This window comes from Rhinoraja longicauda, chromosome 18 (assembly GCF_053455715.1).
Source record: "Rhinoraja longicauda isolate Sanriku21f chromosome 18, sRhiLon1.1, whole genome shotgun sequence".
NCBI classification, from domain to species: Eukaryota; Metazoa; Chordata; class Chondrichthyes; order Rajiformes; family Arhynchobatidae; genus Rhinoraja; species Rhinoraja longicauda.
Window position 1 is genome coordinate 17160132 of NC_135970.1, and position 19508 is coordinate 17179639.

The 19508-nt window shown below is 41.4% G+C and overlaps 2 protein-coding genes across 5 annotated transcripts in view; one reads left to right on the forward strand and one right to left on the reverse strand.

Annotated features, from left to right (window-relative positions):
• Positions 1 to 5377, reverse strand: part of slc67a1 (solute carrier family 67 member 1) — a 100988-nt gene extending 95611 nt beyond the window's left edge. Inside the window, exon 1 of the mRNA XM_078415174.1 lies at positions 4908 to 5377. Within this exon, the coding sequence (XP_078271300.1) occupies positions 4908 to 5015 (108 nt within the window). The 5' untranslated portion in view covers positions 5016 to 5377. The remainder of the gene's footprint in view (positions 1 to 4907) is intronic.
• Positions 5378 to 5591: 214 nt separating this feature from the next.
• On the forward strand, positions 5592 to 19271 carry tssc4 (tumor suppressing subtransferable candidate 4). Of its 4 annotated transcripts, XM_078415176.1 has the most exons (4): positions 5592 to 5776; positions 9965 to 10037; positions 17324 to 17429; positions 17824 to 19271. In XM_078415176.1, exon 4 carries the CDS (start codon positions 17903 to 17905, stop codon positions 18956 to 18958), a length of 1056 nt encoding a protein of 351 aa, XP_078271302.1. In that variant the 5' UTR covers positions 5592 to 5776; positions 9965 to 10037; positions 17324 to 17429; positions 17824 to 17902; the 3' UTR covers positions 18959 to 19271. The 4 variants fall into 4 exon arrangements, 3 of the variants coding, with proteins under 3 accessions (XP_078271302.1, XP_078271301.1, XP_078271303.1); XR_013548429.1 differs by lacking the exons at positions 17324 to 17429; positions 17824 to 19271 and adding an exon at positions 15788 to 15884; XM_078415175.1 differs by lacking the exon at positions 17324 to 17429.
• Positions 19272 to 19508: the final 237 nt, after the last annotated feature.

Below are 19508 nucleotides of genomic sequence, written 5' to 3' on the forward strand. Positions count from 1 at the left end.
ATCAAAGTATATTGTGGAAAATGAAAGTTTATGGTGTCGGGATGGATAGTAGACTGGCAGCCTAACATCAAACAGAGGGGACATAAATGTTTATTTTGCTGGTTTGAAAGATGGATCAAATGGAGTGCCTCACATTTTAATATTTATATAATTGACTTGGATGAAGGCACCAAGGGTATGGTTGCTAAGTTTGCTGATGACACAAAAATAAATAGGAAATTAAGTTGTGAAGGTACAGGAGCTTGAGAAACATGACCTCCGAGTTCAAGAACAGCTTCTTCCCATTAACCTTCAGGCTGCACAATCTTAACCACAGCCCTACCTCAGCACTGAACCACTATGGACTTTGCACTACTGGTTTATATCCTGTGCATATGACAAATAAACACTCTTGACCTTTGATAGGTACAATCTAGTACTCTATATCATAATTTTATTACTCGGGCACCGAACCATTTAAAACTGCCATTGTTTCAGCTGTGTATTCAATCCTGTAGAGTTGAGAGGATTAGAGAATCACACAATTCTGTTTACCCAACTATCATAAACCAAGTTCTGGGCACTGAGGGTTGGAAAGTCCGAGGAGATTTTTTTTAAAAGCACCACATACATTGTATATGTTCCTTCAAACAGAACCCTTCCGCCACACCTTAAACCCTTAAGGGTATTTTAAAGAGATATTTAAAACAACAGAAGGTGTGGCAATATGCTTTAAATCTGCTGAAAACGATCAGGCCCAGGATACATCCCAGGAACTCTGACAGCAATGTCCCTGCATGGAGTTCTCGATCTCCAACTATAACCATCTTTTGAGTTAGGTATGACTTTAAGAATACTCTATCATATCTCTGCAGGTGGACAGCAGAAAGCACACTGACTGCTTGCAACACAGACTAGTTCAGTACCTCAAACACCCAAGAACAAAGGAGGCTGAAGAAAGCGATTGGCATTGCCTCAAAAAGCAAGCTAATATTGTCAAAACCCACATAACCCTGGCCACACTCTCATCTTACTGCTACCAGCAGGGAGAATGTACAAGTGCCTGAGAACCTTGCCCACCAGGTTCACGATCAACTTCTTGCTATCAATCATCAGGCTCTTGAACCACAATGCACAATCCGAATCACAAGCTTACCTCAGCAATGATCTACTGTGGGCTTTGTATAAGTTGTGGTTCATACTTCATTTAGTATTATTAAGGTCTGGTTACCTAGCATTGTTGATAATTACCTACTATTATTGATTATTGTATAGTTATTGTTGTGTTGTGCAAAAAAACTCTGTTAACTTGTAGCAATTAAGAATTTCATCGTTCTGTTCCATTGGACATTTAAACACTCTTGGCTCTCTCTTGACTTTCCCAGCATCTGATGTCTCTTGAGTGCTTCATCCAGCATGCTTCAATTAAACTTGGAAATGTATTGAAAATAATGGGGGTATTTTTCAAACATTTTCTTTAAAAGGGGAACAGTGTGCATGTTTCTTTAAGAATATTACTGTATCATAAGATACCATCTTTGATTCTCAAAGTGAACAGGTAGAGACCACATAACAAAAACAGAAATACTGCAATAACTCAGCCATACAGTCATAGAGTGATACAGTATGGAAACAGACCCTTCGGCCCAACTTGCCCACCAGCCAACATGTCCTAGCTACATTGGTCCCACCTGCCCGCATTTGGTCCACATCCCTCCAAGCCTATCTTATCCATGTCTAACTGTTTCTTAAATGTTGGGATAGTCCCCGCCTCAACTAGCTCCTCTGGCAGTTTGTTCCATGCACCCACCACTGTGAGACTGTGCATCTCATGATCTTGTACACCTCTATAAGAATACCCCTCATCATTCTGCGCTCCAAGGAATAGAGCCTATTCAATTTCTCCCTCTAGCTCAGACCCTCTACTCCTGGCACCATCCTCGTAAATCTTCTCGGTACCCTTTCCAGCTTGACAACATATTTCCTATAACATGGTGCCCAGAACTGAACACAATATTCTAAATGTGGCCTCACCAACATCTTATACAACTGCAGCATGACCTCCCAACATCTATACTCAATACTCTGACTGATGAAGGCCAATGTGCCAAAAGCAATTTTTGACCACCCTATCTACCTGCGACTCCACCTTCAAGGAACCATGCACCTGCACTCGTAAAACCCTCTGCTCTACAACACTCCCCAGAGCCCTACCGTTCACTGTGTAGGTCCTACCCATGTTAGACTTCCCAAAATGCAACACCTCACATTTCCCTGTGTTAAATTCCATCAACCATTCCTCAGCCCACCTGGCAAATCAATCAAGATCCTGCTGCAATTTTCCATAACCTGCAAAATCACCCACTTTTGTATCATCTGCAAACTTGTTAATCTTGCCATCAATGTTCTCATCCAAATCATTGATACAAACAGTAACGGGCCCAGCACTGAACCCTGAAGCACACCACGAATCACAAGCCTCCAATCCGAGAAGCAACCTTCCACCATGGTTTCCTCTCTGGTTTCCCACAATGTTCTCGGATATATCTGATAAGGCCAGATCAGGTAGATTTGTCTACCTGCATACACGATAGTACCTTCAGAACCTCTTCAAACGTAACACTGACTGCTCTCAATACACTTTCATTGACTGCCCCAAGTTCCTCTCCCCTTTTGTCTTTCTCCTCAGTAAACACAGAGGAGAAATACTCATTGACGACCGTAACCATGTAGCTCCACAGAGTTGACCACTTTGATTCCTGAGGGGTCCCACTCTCTCTCCAGTTATTCTTTTCATCCTTAAGTATTTATAAAATCTCTCAGCATTGTCCTTAATGCAATCTGCCAGAGCTATTTCCTGGCCCCTGTTTGCCCTACTGATTTCCTCTTTTACTTTGCTCCTTAGTTCCTGAAACTCCTCCAGGGATACATTTAATCCCAGCTGCCTGTGCCTGTCCCATACATCCTACTTATTCTTGACCAATGCCTCAATTTCTCTCGTCAACCAAGCTTCCTTACGTTTGCCTGCCTTCCCTTCACTCTACTGTTTGGAACAGTTCATTTGTGGTCAGGGACCCTTTCTCGATCTGGGGAGAGAGTGGAGGGTTTGCAGTTTATAAAGCATAGCTAGGGAGTTGGGGGAGCAGAAGTGAGGTGCAAGACTGAAGATTATATAGAAAGAGGTTATGAAAGATCAGGTGATAAGGAGCACAGATACTGGCTGCTAACAAGATAATTTAAAAGAAACAAGTTTAGGATCATTATTGTCATGTGCACCAAGACACAGTGAAAAGCATTTGTTTGCATGCTATCCAATCAAATTCAGAATATACTCTACATGAATACCATCAATAAATACCACAAGTACAACCTTTAGAACGAAGAGAAAAATACCAGAGTGCAGAATATAGTTTCTCAACAGGTTGAGAAGAGCATATAAGCATGCTAATGGGAAATGGCAAGAAAACAGTGAGCTTGCAGTGGTCTACATTTTAATTCCCAATCCCAACTGTCTCCACTGCCCAATGTAATATAGGAGAAGGCCTGGGTACTTTCTGTCTGGGTACTTTGCAACCTTCTGGAATGAACACAGAATTTTCCAACTTCGGGTAAATTTCTCAATGTTTCCCATGATTATATTTAAATCGCTTTAAAGTGCCTCCTTCATGGACAGTACCCATGATTGTTATCAGTACATCTGCCTTCACAATATAACCATATAGGTTCCGAAGGTCCCGAAACGGCATCTGTCCATTCCATCCACTTCTCTTGCTCCTCAGCCCCTCCCCTCTCTGCTGTGAAAACTGACACCCATTCATTCTTCCCCCAATTCTGAGGAAGGGTCGTTAACCTGAAACATTTACTGTTTTCTCTTCCCACCGATGCTGCTTGACTGGGTGAAATCTTCAAGCATTCCAGTTTTATTTCGGATCTAGCGTCTGCAGTTGCGTGTTTTTTTTAGAAACTAGCAGCGATTGCCTTACATATCTATATATAGCCTACATCCATAATAATCAACATTCAACTACAACAATGCCTGATTAGACCCATTCGTTGCAAAAGAAAAGTTTATATCAACCACATTGAGAATAAACAGTAATTAAATAGTTTGCAACCGTCCTCATGGAGACAAATCTGCCAATGTCACGGTAAAGGCATATTTTATTTTCTAAGTATGCTTTAAACAGAAATGTACAACACCGGAGCAGACCATTCGACCCACAACATCCGTGTCAAAGACGATACCATGGTGTACAAATGTGTTTTTTTGTAGTGTTCTTATTTTAGCATTTAATTTGTAAATATGTATAATTAGTTGTTTAGCTATTTTGTCTATGACCAAGATTTCGCATTGTACCTGTGCCTCACCGTACTCGTGCATTTGCCAGCAAACTTGAACTTGAAAAATATGACTAAAATATAGGGGACGTCCTTGAATGGTTGGCCATGAAAAACATCTCTGCCCAGATGAAATACATCTTCGACTGTTTCTGTAACGGGAGTTAGGGAAGGCAACGTTAAGGGATTGTACTCATCAAACTGATCAAAAGGGATTAAGTATTGAATTGTGCAAAACATAAAGTGCTGGAGGAATTCAGCACACCAGGCAACATCTGGGGAGGGAATGGATAGGTAACATTTCGGGTCGAGTCCCTTCTTCAGACTTCACCTGTCTGAAACGTCGTCTGTCCATCCCCTCCCCAGATGATGCCTGATCCGCTGAGTTTGTGTTTTGCTGAAGATTTCTGCATCTGAAGTATCTCATGTCTCCAAGTATCAAATTGTAATGAACTCAATTACAAACTTACATGACACATTTTCAATACTGCCTCAAGTATTGCGCAACCAGGAAACTCAATACACCGTATTCGAGATGATCATGGATCACTTATCAGGAAAACTAATCTTCCAACTGGTTAATAACTCACCGGCATGACTCCGTTCTGGATCCAGAAGCAAGTGGAATAGAGCACCATGTTGATGTGGGTGACCAGAATGATGAAGCCCGTCCTGGCATCTTTCTGGGAACCGGTCATTATCTCCAGGCTAGTTTCACTCTCTGCGTGGAATTTACAAAGCGGGATCTTGCGGCTCAATCGGCGGCCTGACTGACAACTGTCACTCGATGACGGTGCGGCAGTGGCCTGTGACCCATGTGCACTCCCCCCACCACCGCCGCCGCCTGCCCGCCCGGCCACTGCCCAGAGCAACCAGCGTTGAACCAGGTCGCCGCTGCCCAATCGGAGCCCGCAAAGGGAGACGGGAGGGGGGGTGTCATCCTCAGTAAGTTCGCCTCTACTTCACGGCGATTGACCACAATCCCGCCGTCTTGGCTCCGATTAGTCGGCTCGGCTGCCAATAACCGTCAGCGTGACCGGGCAGGGATGCTGAATGACAGGTAACACTTCACCAGATTAACAATATCATTCAACATTGTGGCGGAACAATTTGTTATCGCGTAAATGGCCAAGAAAGCGTGAACATCATGAGTTTTGGAGAGGCAGTGCGGGAGATGGAAGCACTGAGGTAATCATGACAGATGGTGTAGGGACTACAACTCCCGGCGGGCACCGCGCCCCGCGCCCATGCTCCCAGCTCATTGGTCCCCTCGATCAGTCATTTCCGGTGAATGCGGGTGAGCGGTGGGAGAAGGTCCTGTAACGGAACGTGCCGCGTCGTATCTGGGAATCAGGCCGCACCGTGACTAGGGGGATATGGACTCGGAGTCACAGCTCAATGAAGATAGAACCGCTGTCCTCGTAGAGTTAGGCAGTATTCTGTCCACCGCTCAGAATCTGTGAGTATTGCGGACGGAGAGAGGAGGGGGGAGGGGATGGCGCGAGCGCTGGCGCACGCTGCGTCATCTTACGTGCTTTCTGATTGGCCCGTCCATGATGGGAGTGAGACGCAGCCGAGCGTCCGGGTACAGATCACTGAGAGAGGGGCGACCGTGCACGGTGGTGGTGACTGTGAGAGGGGCGACCGTGCACGGTGGCGGTGACTGTCTGAGAGGGGCGACCGTGCACGGTGGTGGTGACTGTCTGAGAGGGGCGACCGTGCACGGTGGCGGTGACTGTGAGAGGGGCGACCGTGCACGGTGACTGTGAGAGGGGCGACCGTGCACGGTGGCGGTGACTGTCTGAGAGGGGCGACCGTGCACGGTGGTGGTGACTGTCTGAGAGGGGCGACCGTGCACGGTGGCGGTGACTGTGAGAGGGGCGACCGTGCACGGTGACTGTGAGAGGGGCGACCGTGCACGGTGGCGGTGACTGTCTGAGAGGGGCGACCGTGCACGGTGGCGGTGACTGTGAGAGGGGCGACCGTGCACGGTGACTGTGAGAGGGGCGACCGTGCACGGTGGCGGTGACTGTGAGAGGGGCGACCGTGCACGGTTTTTTTATTATCAACAAATGTATTCAATTATTTAAAAAACAATATTTACAATGCAATAAAACAAAACAGAACCCACCACCAGAATACAATACAAACAAATATACCAAATGAAACTATTATACAACTATATTACAATCCCTATCCAGGATGCATCCAACAGTGCCCAACAGTCCTAGAAATCCCACAGGGTACCCGTGGACAGCGCCTAGTCCCTCTCCAACACCACCCGGGTCCGGACGTAACTCCGGAGCGACTGTGCACAGTGGCGGTGACTGTAAGAGGGGCGACCGAACACGGTGGCGGTGGCTGTGAGAGGGGTGACCGTGCACGGTGGCGGCGACTGTGGGAGGGGGGGGTGACTGTGCACGGTGGCGCGAGTGATTTATTGTCATATGACCCGAAATGGAGCAATGAAATTCTTACTTGCAACAGCACAACATATATGTAAATATTGTTTGTAGGGCGGAACTGCAGATGCTGGTTTACACCGGATAGACACAAAGTGCTAGAGTAACTCAGCGAGTCAGGCAGCGTCTCTGGAGAAAAGGAATAGGTGACTTTTCGGCTCGAGACCGTCTTCAGGCTGTGAGTCGGGGAAGGGAAACTATAGATATGAAAAGGTACAAAGACCAGTAGAAATCAATGAGGGAGAGCAGCTAGAGTGTGTTGCAGAACTCTTGATGGAGAGAGGAGAACTTTTGTCAAAGTAGGCATGCTCCACTGCAAAATCACCTCAAGGTATGCTATATGGGAGAACAGAAAACAAGAAAATAACTGAGTATAATTTGCCAATCAAATAGTGAAATTATAATCAAATAAAATGTGGGACAGAAATAAACGAAATTATTCAGCAACTACGGAAAATTGAATTAGAGCCTTGAAAAATAACCCTCATCAGATAATGCTTGGGTTCCAAACAGAACTCATTCTTTTGGTGTCAAAAATATAGCAGGAATGCTGGAGAATAATTGCAAATTTCCCTGTTTGTAATCAATGCCTAGCAAACAGGGCCATGGGAGATGGTCATACATCTGGATTGCAGCATGGAAATGGAGAGGAGATTTGGAAAGAAGAAGAGGTCAGTGAATTTTCAGAGAAAGAAAACAGACAAGGACAGAAATGCAGATTGAGATCATCAGGGTTGAGTATTACAGTGCAAGGGCTGTGGTATGAAAAAAGGGAATATTGATGCAAACATCAGATTCAGATGAGTTTATTGTCATATACACCAGGGTGCAGTGAAATTCGTTGTTCACATGAAGGTCACAGAGTAAACCGTACACGTGCAGTAGCGATTAAATACAATGCGAATTATTCACAAAATGCTGGAGTAACTCAGCAGGCCAGGCAGCATCTCAGGAGAGAAGGAATGGGTGACGTTTCGGGTCGAGACCCTTCTTCAGACTAATGTCAGGGGGGCGTGACAAAGGAAGGATATAGGTGGAGACAGGAAGATAGAGAACTGTGATGGGGGAGGGGAAGAGAGGGACAGAGGAACTATCTAAAGTTGGAGAAGTCAATGTTCATACCGCTGGGCTGCAAGCTGCCCAAGCGAAATATGAGGTGCTGTACCTCCATTTCCGGTGGGCCTCACTATGGCACTGGAAGAGGTCCATGACAGAAAGGTCAGACTGGGAGTGGGAGGGGGAGTTGAAGTGCTCAGCTACAGGGAGATCAAGTTGGTTAAGGCGGACTGAGCGAAGGTGTTGAGCGAAACGATCGCCGAGCCTGCGTTTGGTTTTGCCGATGTAAAGAAGTTGACATCTAGAGCAGCGGATGCAATGGATGAGGTTGGAAGAGGTGCACGTGAACCTCTCTCACCTGGAAAGACTGTTTGGGTCTTTGGATGGAGTTGAGGGGGGAGGTAAAGGGACAGGTGTTGCATCTCGTGCGGTTGCAGGGGAAAGTGCCCGGGGATGGGGTGATTTGGGTAGGAAGGGACGAGTGGACCAGGGAGTTACGGAGGGAACGGTCTCTGCGGAACTCAGAAAGGGGAGGGGATGGGAAGATGTGGCCAGTGGTGGGGTCCCGTTGTAGGTGACGGAAATGTTGGCGGATGATTTGTTGGATACGCTGGCTGGTGGGGTGGAAGGAGAGAACGAGGGGGATTCTGTCCTTGTTACGAATGGGGGAAGGGGAACAAGAGCGGAGCTCCGGGATGTAGAAGAGACCCTAGTGAGAGCCTCATATATAATAGAGGAGGGGAAGCCCCGTTTCCTGAAGAATGAGGACATCTCTGATGCCCTAGTGTGAAACACCTCATCCCGGGTGCAGATGCGGCATAGATGGAGGAATTGGGAGTAGGGGATAGACTTTAGGGGTTCACCTGCACCTCCTCCAAACTCATCTATTGCATCCGCTGCTCTAGATGTCAACTTCTTTACATCGGCGAAACCAAACGCAGGCTCGGCGATCGTTTCGCTCAGCACCTTCGCTCAGTCCGCCTTAACCAACCTGATCTCCCGGTGGCTGAGCACTTCAACTCCCACTCCCAGTCTGACCTTTCTGTCATGGGTCTCCTCCAGTGCCATAGTGAGGCCCACCGGAAATTGGAGGAACAGCACCTCATATTTCGCTTGGGCAGCTTGCAGCCCAGCGGTATGAATATTGAAGTCTCCAACTTTAGATAGTTCCTCTGTCCCTCTCTTCCCCTCCCCCTTTCCAGTTCTCCCTCTATCTTCCTGTCTCCACCTATATCCTTCCTTTGTTATGCCCCCCTGACATCAGTCTGAAGAAGGGTCTCGACCTGAAACGTCACCCATTCCTTCTCTCCTGAGATGCTGCCTGACCTGTTGAGTTACTCCAGCATTTTGTGAATAAATACCTTCGATTTGTACCAGCATCTGCAGTTATTTTCTATAAATACAATGCTAAGTGCTAAACAGTGGATTTGTGCAAGATTGCAAAGCAGTCTAAAGTGGTCTCAGTTCTTAGTCTCAAAGCAGTCTCAATTCTTTATACTGCACAATACTACCAATAAATAAGAGCTCAAAACCACAGGTGAATGGTTAGGATATTGTAGTCAACAAATCTTTCTAAATTCTGGAATGATCACCAACAACTGTTGGTGATTTAATGGATGTCAATCAATTGCACAAACATTCAGCAATAACACCACAGCTACAAGTCCTAAAGGCCCCCATAGCGTACAATATGCTGAAAAAATAGTTGTGTATGCTCATCACTATTCATATAGAAAGGGTTATCTTTCATTATCTGACTTCAATAACTTAAAAAAGAAATTACTTTATCCACTGTAAAACATGTACAATAAACCACATTGAACTAAATTAAGTGTGATGAAATAATTGTAGTAGTGTATTGTGGCGATAAACTGTGGACCCAAAGGCTGGGGATATTTGTGTTTTTTTTGGAATAATTTTCTGGAGTTGAATGCCCACCTGTAGTTTGCCTGTGACTCTGATTAATATGAATGTTATGAAATGCAAGTACAAAAATCAATGACAAATAGTTTAAAACTTTAAAACTTTTTGGTCTTGCATTTATTTGGATATATCTGCCTAGTGCTTGTGATATTATCTTATAGGAAATCAACAAATAAATTTTTTTGAGCTTTTCATGTTTTTTACAGTGTTTGCGAGCTCAGAATCTTGGTAGCATTGACAGACCGAGAAACGGGGAAACTAGCCCATTCTCAGAACAAAGTAAGTAGATTCTAAGTAGTTGACTGATGCTAGATTGGATAATGATGTTGTGCTTTGTATTCAAAGGGTAATTGATGGTACTGAAATAAATTTTGTTTAACACTGCGCAAAATACAGCTTCATCCCATAAAGTGGTATATCTTTTTAAGGTTCCTCCATCATGGCCTATATATAATTTTTTTGGTGCAACATAATTTACTTCATTTTGCATGCTATACGATTGACTCTGACATAGGACTCTGACAATATGCTGCCTGACCTGCTGAGTTACTCCAGCATTTTGTGAAATGCTGCCTGACCTGCTGAGTTACTCCAGCATTTTGTGAATAAATCGATTTGTACCAGCATCTGCAGTTATTTTCTTATACTAGGATGTCTTTTGTTCATCAAGATATCAGTGCACCATGCGTTATAAGAATGTATAGGATCTATCACCAATTACCCTGGCCAGTAAAATTCCTTAAATATGATGGTAACGGGCACGTTTTATTGCCTAAATCAGTTAACATTTTAATATTTTGTGTACTTAGTTTAAAAAAAATTCCACATCAATATTTAGGATATTTATGTAGTTTCCACAGACCTGGCTGCTTAGAAATTGATATTCACCTTTTTGATGTTTACCTTTTAGTTTACTAACCTTTTTGCACTTTTAGTACACTCACATTTCCATTACAAAATTTCCAACAAGGTATGTGCGAGGCATGTAACTTAACATTTAGCACACAATTTCTTGCACGAAATTTCACCTTGTTGCTATGGAGAGCTTGCATTTATTGTTTAATTGCCATGTGTACTGGGTTCCAAGCTGATCAACCAAACAGTAATCCCAACAAGCAGGTCACAAGTGGTTGCAGATATTTTTTGCAATCGGTGAAATGTGCTCCAGTTCAATATTATGCTGGCCATTGAAAAGTGAGGGTTGGGGATGCTATGTGAAACAGTGATAGGACCTTGCAGATTTACATCTCATCTCTGAAACTTGTATTTGCATATTTCATTTACTGAATTTTTAACATCATGTAGGATTTCTCCCAAAAGCAATAATGAGCAATCTCAGTGAGGATGATTTATGAAGGAAAGGGAAATAAAGTGCATTGTGTGCAACAATGGATGCTCTTGAGCTTGTTGGAAAGCAGATAACATTTCTGTTATTTTTACCTGACACCAAAAATGGTGTCGGATTGGAATGTGTTCCATTTTAGTTAAAGCTGGTCAGGACCAAAACTAAACAGCTGTTGATAACTCAATTAGCGACTGAGGAGTGTTTTTTGTAGAATATTCAAGTTATAAGTAGGTTCTTTATTCCAATAGCTCTCAACAATTTTACCTTTTAAAGATGACTGATTTTCTGACAATTTAGACAATCGGCATTGCCTATAAATAACTGATTGTACCTCGATTTGTGGAAATCTAGTTATCTCGCCAGGGAACACCATCATTGTCTTTGTGACTTTAGGCTGGGGAAGTCAAAATGCAGCTTGTGTTTCTCCTTTTGTTCATTGTTTCAAATGAATCCCTCTGAAAAACCATGTAAAAATAGTATAGTTTGTCACTCCGAAGGAATGGCATAATTGTTACGTTGAACAGTATCCCTTGTGAGAATTTGACTGAAATAATAATCGTTTAGATAGGAAAGGTTAACAGTTCTATTACCTACATTTTCATATTCCGATATTTTCATATCTGAAGAAGGATATATTCGTAGTCACGTGTGTGGCCAAAAGTGTGAAAAATTGTGGAATACATCTTTTCTAATTCTGAAAGCATTACAGGTATATTGTTTTGCACTGTAGATATAACTTTTATGTCAAAGTTTATCAAGTGAAATTTTTATATGTTACTAGACCAAGTGGACCCGTTGGGCCCAAACCTCTCCTGCATTGGTGCAGCACCCTCTCCTACCCCCCTCCATCCCCTCCCCTCCCCACTTCCCCTTCCCCCTCAACCCCCTTATCCACCCTCTTCCCCCTTCCTTCCCTCCCCCCCACCTCCCTCCCTCCCTCGTCCCCCTCCCTCCCTAGGAGATAGATTGAAACTTTAAAATGTGAATAACTTAAAAAATATAACACTGATTTCAATAAAACTACTTGCTTTATCATTAAAGCGACAACGGTGAGTAAGGTGGGCCTAAAATTGTCACACAATCGTGTACCGTTTTGGCTGTAGTTCGATCACAAATAAACAAACAAACGAGAGTTTTAGTATATAGATGTTTGTTTGGGGTCAGAGGTCAAATATGACTGCTCACTTGTATGACCTCACATTCCACAATTTTCACTTTTTTGGTCACACACGTGACTAAGAATGGCCTATTTTGGTTTCACCATGTAGAAATTACAGCAGTGTTTATACATAGTCCCCCCCGTTTCAGGGCACCATAATGTTTGGGACACTGCAATGTCATGCAAATGAAAGTAGCCATGTATAGTATTTTGTTGCATATCCTTTGCATGCAATGACCGCTTGAGGTCTGAGATTCATGGACATCACCAGTTGCTGGGTGTCTTTTCTGGTGATGCTCTGCCAGGCCTTCATTGCAGCCCCTCTTTAGCTTATGCTTGTTTTGGGGGCTAGTCCCCTTCAGTTTTCTCTTCAGCATATAAAAGGCATGCTCAATTGGGTTCAGATCGGGTGATTGACTTGGTCACTCAAGAATTTACCATTTTTTAGCTTTGAAAAACTCCTTTGTTGCTTTTGCAGTATGTTTGGGATCATTGTCTTGCTGTAGAATGAACTGCCGGCCAATGAGTTTCGTTTGAACTTGAGCAGATACGATGTGTCTATGCACTTCAGAATTCAATATCAGGCATGTGAATATTCCGCGGATTTCCACGTTTTTAAAATCCATTTTCCGCGCTTTTTGCAAGGTTTTCACGATTTGCACTTTGCGAAATAAACGGAGAAATCGGATCGCAAAAAAGAGAAGGAAAAAAAACGATGTATAGACTTGTAATGAACACTAGGTTCCACTAGAGGTCACTAGGGGTTCCGCGAGAAATCCCCCCTGCGCCCTGAAAGTCTCCCCGAAAATGTTGCACCTAGGCTGTGCAAGGCAGCCAATCTTGACCTCATCGGGGCTTCCACGGCCGATCGGTGGCGGGACTCGTACGGTCCTTGAAATTGAAACTGGTTTTCAATGCCTTGAAAGTCCTTGGATTTATCATAGGTCCTTGAAAGTCCGTGAAAATTCACTTTTTAATGATAAAAGTATTAATTCATGCATAGTAATATGGCGTTTATTCATCTTTTATAATACATGTTTTTATTAAAAGTCAGGAAACATTATTAGACATGTTTGTCTTTGTCGCCTATTTTTCCCTCCTCGCTGCCGCCGCTCACCCCGGGGCTTCTGACCAACAACTGCAACGCATGTGGTTTGTTCTTATTTCGCTGCGCTAGAGGGAGACGGGGCCGGGGAAGAGAGGGGAGGAGCAGTGCGGATCTCGCTGGCGCTGGGAGCGATGGCGGTGAGGAGGGAAGTTTCCTTGGGTTTGTTGTTTGCGAGGGGGCGCTGCGATCTCTTGCCTTGTCCCGGCTCTGGGTCGGTGGTGATCCGCTCTTCGGTGAACATTCGCCGGCAGCTTCTGCCTCCAGTTCCTGCCGCCGCAGCCGTGATTCCATGGCTCCGGGACCAGTTAAAGAGTCGGGGAGAGTTGAGGGGAACTTGCCGCATAAAGCAAAAAACCTACCAAATCTTCGTAGTTTTTACTAATTAACCATATATACACCAAATTAACAGTTTTGAAAACAGTATTCTCTTACCTATATGAAAAACTGGAAAAAAACATCAATTTTGCTGGATTTTGGTCCTTGAAAATGGGATTTTTGGACCTTGGAAGACCTTGAATTTTTTCCTGTTCCAAGTGTACGAACCCTGGGTGGGTTGAATTTGCAACCTGCGGCCGGAGCTCTGGAATTCCAGCCCAGCTGGAGTCAGCAAATCTATTCCCATAGCCGGCCTCCTTGGCCTGCTGGATAAACCAACAAAGCTCTGGAACCAAGAGTGCCAGAAAAACAGTGGTGAAACTGTAATGAGTAAATATTAAATTTAAGTGCAAGATTATATAACTAAATTAATTAATACGGGGTTAAAATATAAAACACAGCAGAAAAGCCAATTACCACCATTTTGGGCTGATTATCAATCAATGTGCGAATTTACTTCAAAATATTATTAGTATAGAGACATATTTACATTATTTTGTTTTTACTTTGAAATGCACTAAAAGAGTCTTGAAACTGGTAATTTTGTGTAAATTTTCCAATTTTTTGACCCCCGTTGTACGCAAGCGCTCAGCTCTTTCCCCCCTTTTTTTTTTACCTCACTCACATGCCTGCATTATGTTACTACCATCAGCAGTTGTATCATCAGTGAAGATAAGTGAGCCAGTACCTTCAGCAGCCATACATGCCCAGGCCATAACACCCCACCACTGTGTTTCGCAGATGAGGTGGTATGCTTTGGATCTTTTTTTTGATAAATATTTTTATTAAACATAAATACATATTAATAAAATTTACTTATTACATACATTCGTGATATTATTAATATTAACAATTATGTCCTACATATTTCTATACTTTTTTTTTAAGAGAGGAAAAGATAGAGAAAAATAAAATAAAAATAAGAGATCCAAATTGGAGAAATGAATGGAGTATTAAAAAAGTTATCTATCATTGGAGATATATCCATGATTTATTGTTCATAATTCTTCCTCCATTCCATTATTCAGCCCACGGTCATGTCCTCGAACCAAGCCATTTTGACCCTTTAAATATACAATAAATGGAGACCATATTCCTCTGAAAAGATTCAACCTGTCCACTAGTACAAGTCTCAATCTTTCCAGATGAAGTGTCTCCGACATTCCTGTAATCCACATTTTAATTGTGGGGGATGTAGGACCTTTCCAGAATTTCAGTATTAATTTTTTCCCAATTATTAAACTATAATCAATAAAAATTCTTTGCTTCGTTGTTAATAATTGATCTGTTTCTAATATTCCCAGTATTATTAAGTTTGAGTCGGGGATCAGCTTCCTATTAACAACATTCGAAATTATTTTAAATATTTCTGTCCAGAATTTAGTGATTTTTTCACAGTTTGTGAATATGTGCGTTAAATTAGCTTCCAATTGCTGACATTTGTCACAAATGGCAGATATATTTGGAAAAATACTATGTAATTTAGCTTTTGAATAATGTAGTCTATGTAATATTTTAAATTGTATAAGAGAGTGTCTAGCATTTAGCGAACAGTGATGTATGTGTTGTAAACTTTCATCCCATATATCAGGTCTAATAATTTGACCTAATTCATTTTCCCATGATTGTCTATATATTTCTGTACTTGGAGCGTCGTTTTCCAGTAGAATATTATAAATATATGATATCAATTTTTCTGTATTTGGGTGTTTATTCAAACATTCATCTAAAATCTCTGTCTTTCTATTTCTAATTTCATGTGTATTTGCTTTTACATAATCTCTAATTTGTAAATATCTAAAGTAATCTTTTGAATGTAATCCATAAATTTGTTGTAATTCTTGAAATGAAAGGAAAAAAATTTCCCTATAGAGATCTCCCATCTTATTAATTCCACAGTTTTTCCATTGTAAAAAACCTTTATCTATCATTGAAGGTTTAAATGTGATGTTATTTACAATAGTAAGAGCTAGTGGTATACATTCCAATTTTAATGTTTTCTTTATTTGTTTCCAAATACGTATTCCACTATCTATTATAAGGTTTTCACTATAGGTTTTCTTACTTATTTTATTATTGGCGAATAAAATCGAACTAATTTCAAAGGGCGAACAATCTTCTTTTTCCATTATTAACCAGGTTGGTTGTTTATCTGTCTCTACTAACCAAAAGTTAATATTTTTAATATTGACTGCCCAATAATAAAACGTAAAGTTTGGTAGAGCTAGACCTCCATTTATTTTTGGTTTACATAAGTGTTCTTTTTTTATTCTATGGCTCTTATAATCCCAGATAAAGTTAGTGACTATGGAATCAATTTTTTTAAAAAAAATTTTAGGAAGATATATCGGAATCATTTGGAAAAGATATAATAATTGTGGAAGAAAAATCATTTTTATTGCATTAATTCTACCTATCATTGAGATTGGTAATGTTTTCCAATATAAAATATTTTTATTTAATTTATTCAATAAGAGCGGAAAATTAGATTTAAATAAAGAATCAAATCTTTTTGTTACATAAATTCCAAGATATTTTATTTTTTCGTTTGCTATCTTAAAAGGAAATTGTTGTAATATATGTAGATTATTTACCCTTATCGGCATAAGTTCACTTTTGTTCCAATTAATACTATATCCTGAATATGATCCAAATTCAGTTATTAATTTTAGTAAATTTGGAATACTAATTTCCGGGTTTGTGATATAAAGTAATACATCATCCGCATATAAAGAAATTTTATTTTCAGTATTTGTGGTGTCATATCCATATATTTCAGGATGTATTCTCACCCGTTGAGCTAAAGGTTCTAATGCAAGTGCAAACAATAGTGGGGATAAAGGACAACCCTGTCTGCAGCCTCGAAATAGATTAAATTTATTTGATAGTATTTGATTTGTTATTATTCTAGCTGTTGGATTGGTATATAATAATTTAACCCAAGTGATAAACTTCTCTCCCAAATTAAAAAATTCCATAACCGAAAACAAATAAGACCATTCCACTTGGTCAAAGGCTTTCTCCGCATCTAACGAAATAATTACTAAGTCTTTATTAATACCTCTTTTCGAATATATAATATTATATAATCGTCTGAGGTTTCACAGATGAGGTGGTATGCTTTGGATCTTGCGCAGTTCCTTCTCTCCTCCATACTTTGCTCTTGCCATCACTCTGATATAAGTCAATCTTTGTCTCATCTGTCCACAAGACATTTTTCCAGAACTGTGGTTGCTCTTTTAAGTACTACTTGGCAAACTAGAACCTGGCCATCCTATTTTTGCATCTTGCAGTGTAGCCTCTATATTTCTGTTCATGAAGTCTCCTGCGGACAGTGGTCATTGACAAATCCACTCCTGAAGAGTGTTTCCGATCTGTCGGACAAGTGTTTGGCGATTTTTCTTTATTATAGAGAGAATTCTTTGTCATCAGCTGTGGAGGTCTTCCTTGGCCTGCCTGTCCCTTTGCGATTAGTAAGCTCACAAGTGCTCTCTTTCTTCTTAATGATGTTCCAAACAGTTGATATTGGTAAGCCTAAGGTTTGGCTGATGTCTGACAGTTTTATTCTTGTTTTTCAGTCTCATAATGGCTTCTTTGACTTTCATTGGCACAACTTTGGTCCTCATGTTGATAAACAGCAATAAAAGTTTCCAAATGTGATGGAAAGACTGGAGGAAAGACTAGGTGCTGAGAGTTCTCTTATACCTGCATTAAGGAGGCATTTAAACACACCTGAGCAATTACAAATACCTGTGAAGCAATGTGTCCCAAACATTATGGTGTCCTGAAATGGGAGGGACTATGTATAAACACAGCTGTAATTTCTACACGGTGAAACCAAAATGTATTAAAAAAAACCTTTTAATAAAATCTGACAATGTGCACTTTAACCACATGTGATTTTTTTCTATTAAAAATCTCAAATTGTGGAGTACAGAGGCAAATAAATAAATGATGGGTCTTTGTCCCAAACATTATGGAGTGCACTGAATATTGTCTTGTAAATAGTTTGTGTACTTAAATTCTCCATCTGATGAACTTTGTACTGTACTACAATACTTTGTTCTTTCCTTACCAGGCTGTGAACTCCCTGGACATCTGGAAGCACCTGTTTGCTGCAGTGCCCACAGAAGATAACAGTCCATTGTTGCAATAAAATGGCAGACAGGGAGACCAACTTGGTTTCCACAGATCTCTTGCTTCAAAGAGACCAAGACCATGAAACCAGATTATTCAGTGATGTAATATCCCTCAGTGACTCTGACTCGGAGACTAATCCACAGTCACTTAATTCCATGTCATCTCTTGGTGAGTCTGATCCAGATCCCTGGGGCCTAGATGACTCGCTTGTTGAACCGCAATGTGATTACACGTCAGATTATTCTCTGACCACTGTTGGAAATAGTCCTCCATCGCAGCTGTTTCAGCTACGGGGTGCTAGTTCCGGGTTCACTTCACGTAGTCACAATATATTCAGTGGCTTGGATAATGCTGTAAAACTTGATGCATCTCAACCTAAAGACAAGATTATTGAAGGAGAATTCAAACGTCCACCAAATCCAGGTCCCCAGAGAAAGCTGATAGAGGGGTCTCTTCCAGGAAGCCTAAGCAGTTCACCTTCAAAGAGAAAAATAGTCATGGAACCTCCCAGAGAAAGGCAGAGTAGTGCCTTGTGTAAAAAGCCATCGTCTGTCCCAGACTATCTTCTGCATCCAGAACGCTGGACCAAATACAGCTTGGAAGATGTTCCAGAAACCAGCAATAAGAAGAATACAGCAGTGGCGTTTGAGTTCATGGATGGCTTAAAGAAACAAAGAAAGGAAAAACCTACAATGGATTTCAATGAAAGCTTCACTTCCACTTTCAATCAAGAATCTGATGGTGTTGCTAGTAAAATCCTTTTCACAAAGCCATCTAAACCAGAGATGACAGAACAGGACAGTCCTGGCAGTAAGAAGAGAGAAAAGAGAGGTGAGCTCAGTCCAGTAGATTCTGGGCAGGTGGATCTAGTGCACCTAGATTACAGTGAAGTCAAGGATGTGGATGGTGTAGAAGCTTGGTGGCATGATAAAGATGCAGGGGAGCTGTCAAAGAACAGAAAACAAATAACAATGGAGGAGAAAGAGCAAGAGTCAGTTGTATTTCATAGTGGAAGAAAGAGAAATCGTAAGAATATCCGCATGAAACTGAATAAAGACAGAGAGGATGACTAATGTCCACATCGTTTGATTGTAAGGCTATTAATGTGCTGATGTTTTTAAATGGATTATCTTAAAATCAATATTTAGTTAAATATTCCTTTAAAGGATATGTTTCGTTTTATGTCTTAAGTTTTCTAGGACGGCAGCAATGACTTTGTACAGCTTTCCAATGTTTGTGTTAATGTGTATGTGGGAGATTGGGTGGTGGGTGAGATAGAAATACATAAATGGCCAAATTTGTGATGGACTGGCGAGAAATAGTGTAAGACCTTGAACTGTGGTAAAAGTAAAATGTACACCATTAATAAACATTTTATCCTTTGAATGTCATGAATTGTGTTATCCATATGAGCTGTAATTTTTTTTTTAAAGCCTAGACGGGAATAGTGAGTGATGATTTCAAGAGATTTTATCCGCAGCATTTGAGTGTTGAGACTAAATTATTACGTTGTATTTCATTCTTATAAGATTTTAGTAAATGCCCAATTACCAACGGTGTTAACAATGCACTGTGGCGTAACGAATATAAGCAAATATCATTTTTTAAAGTAAATCCTCGAAT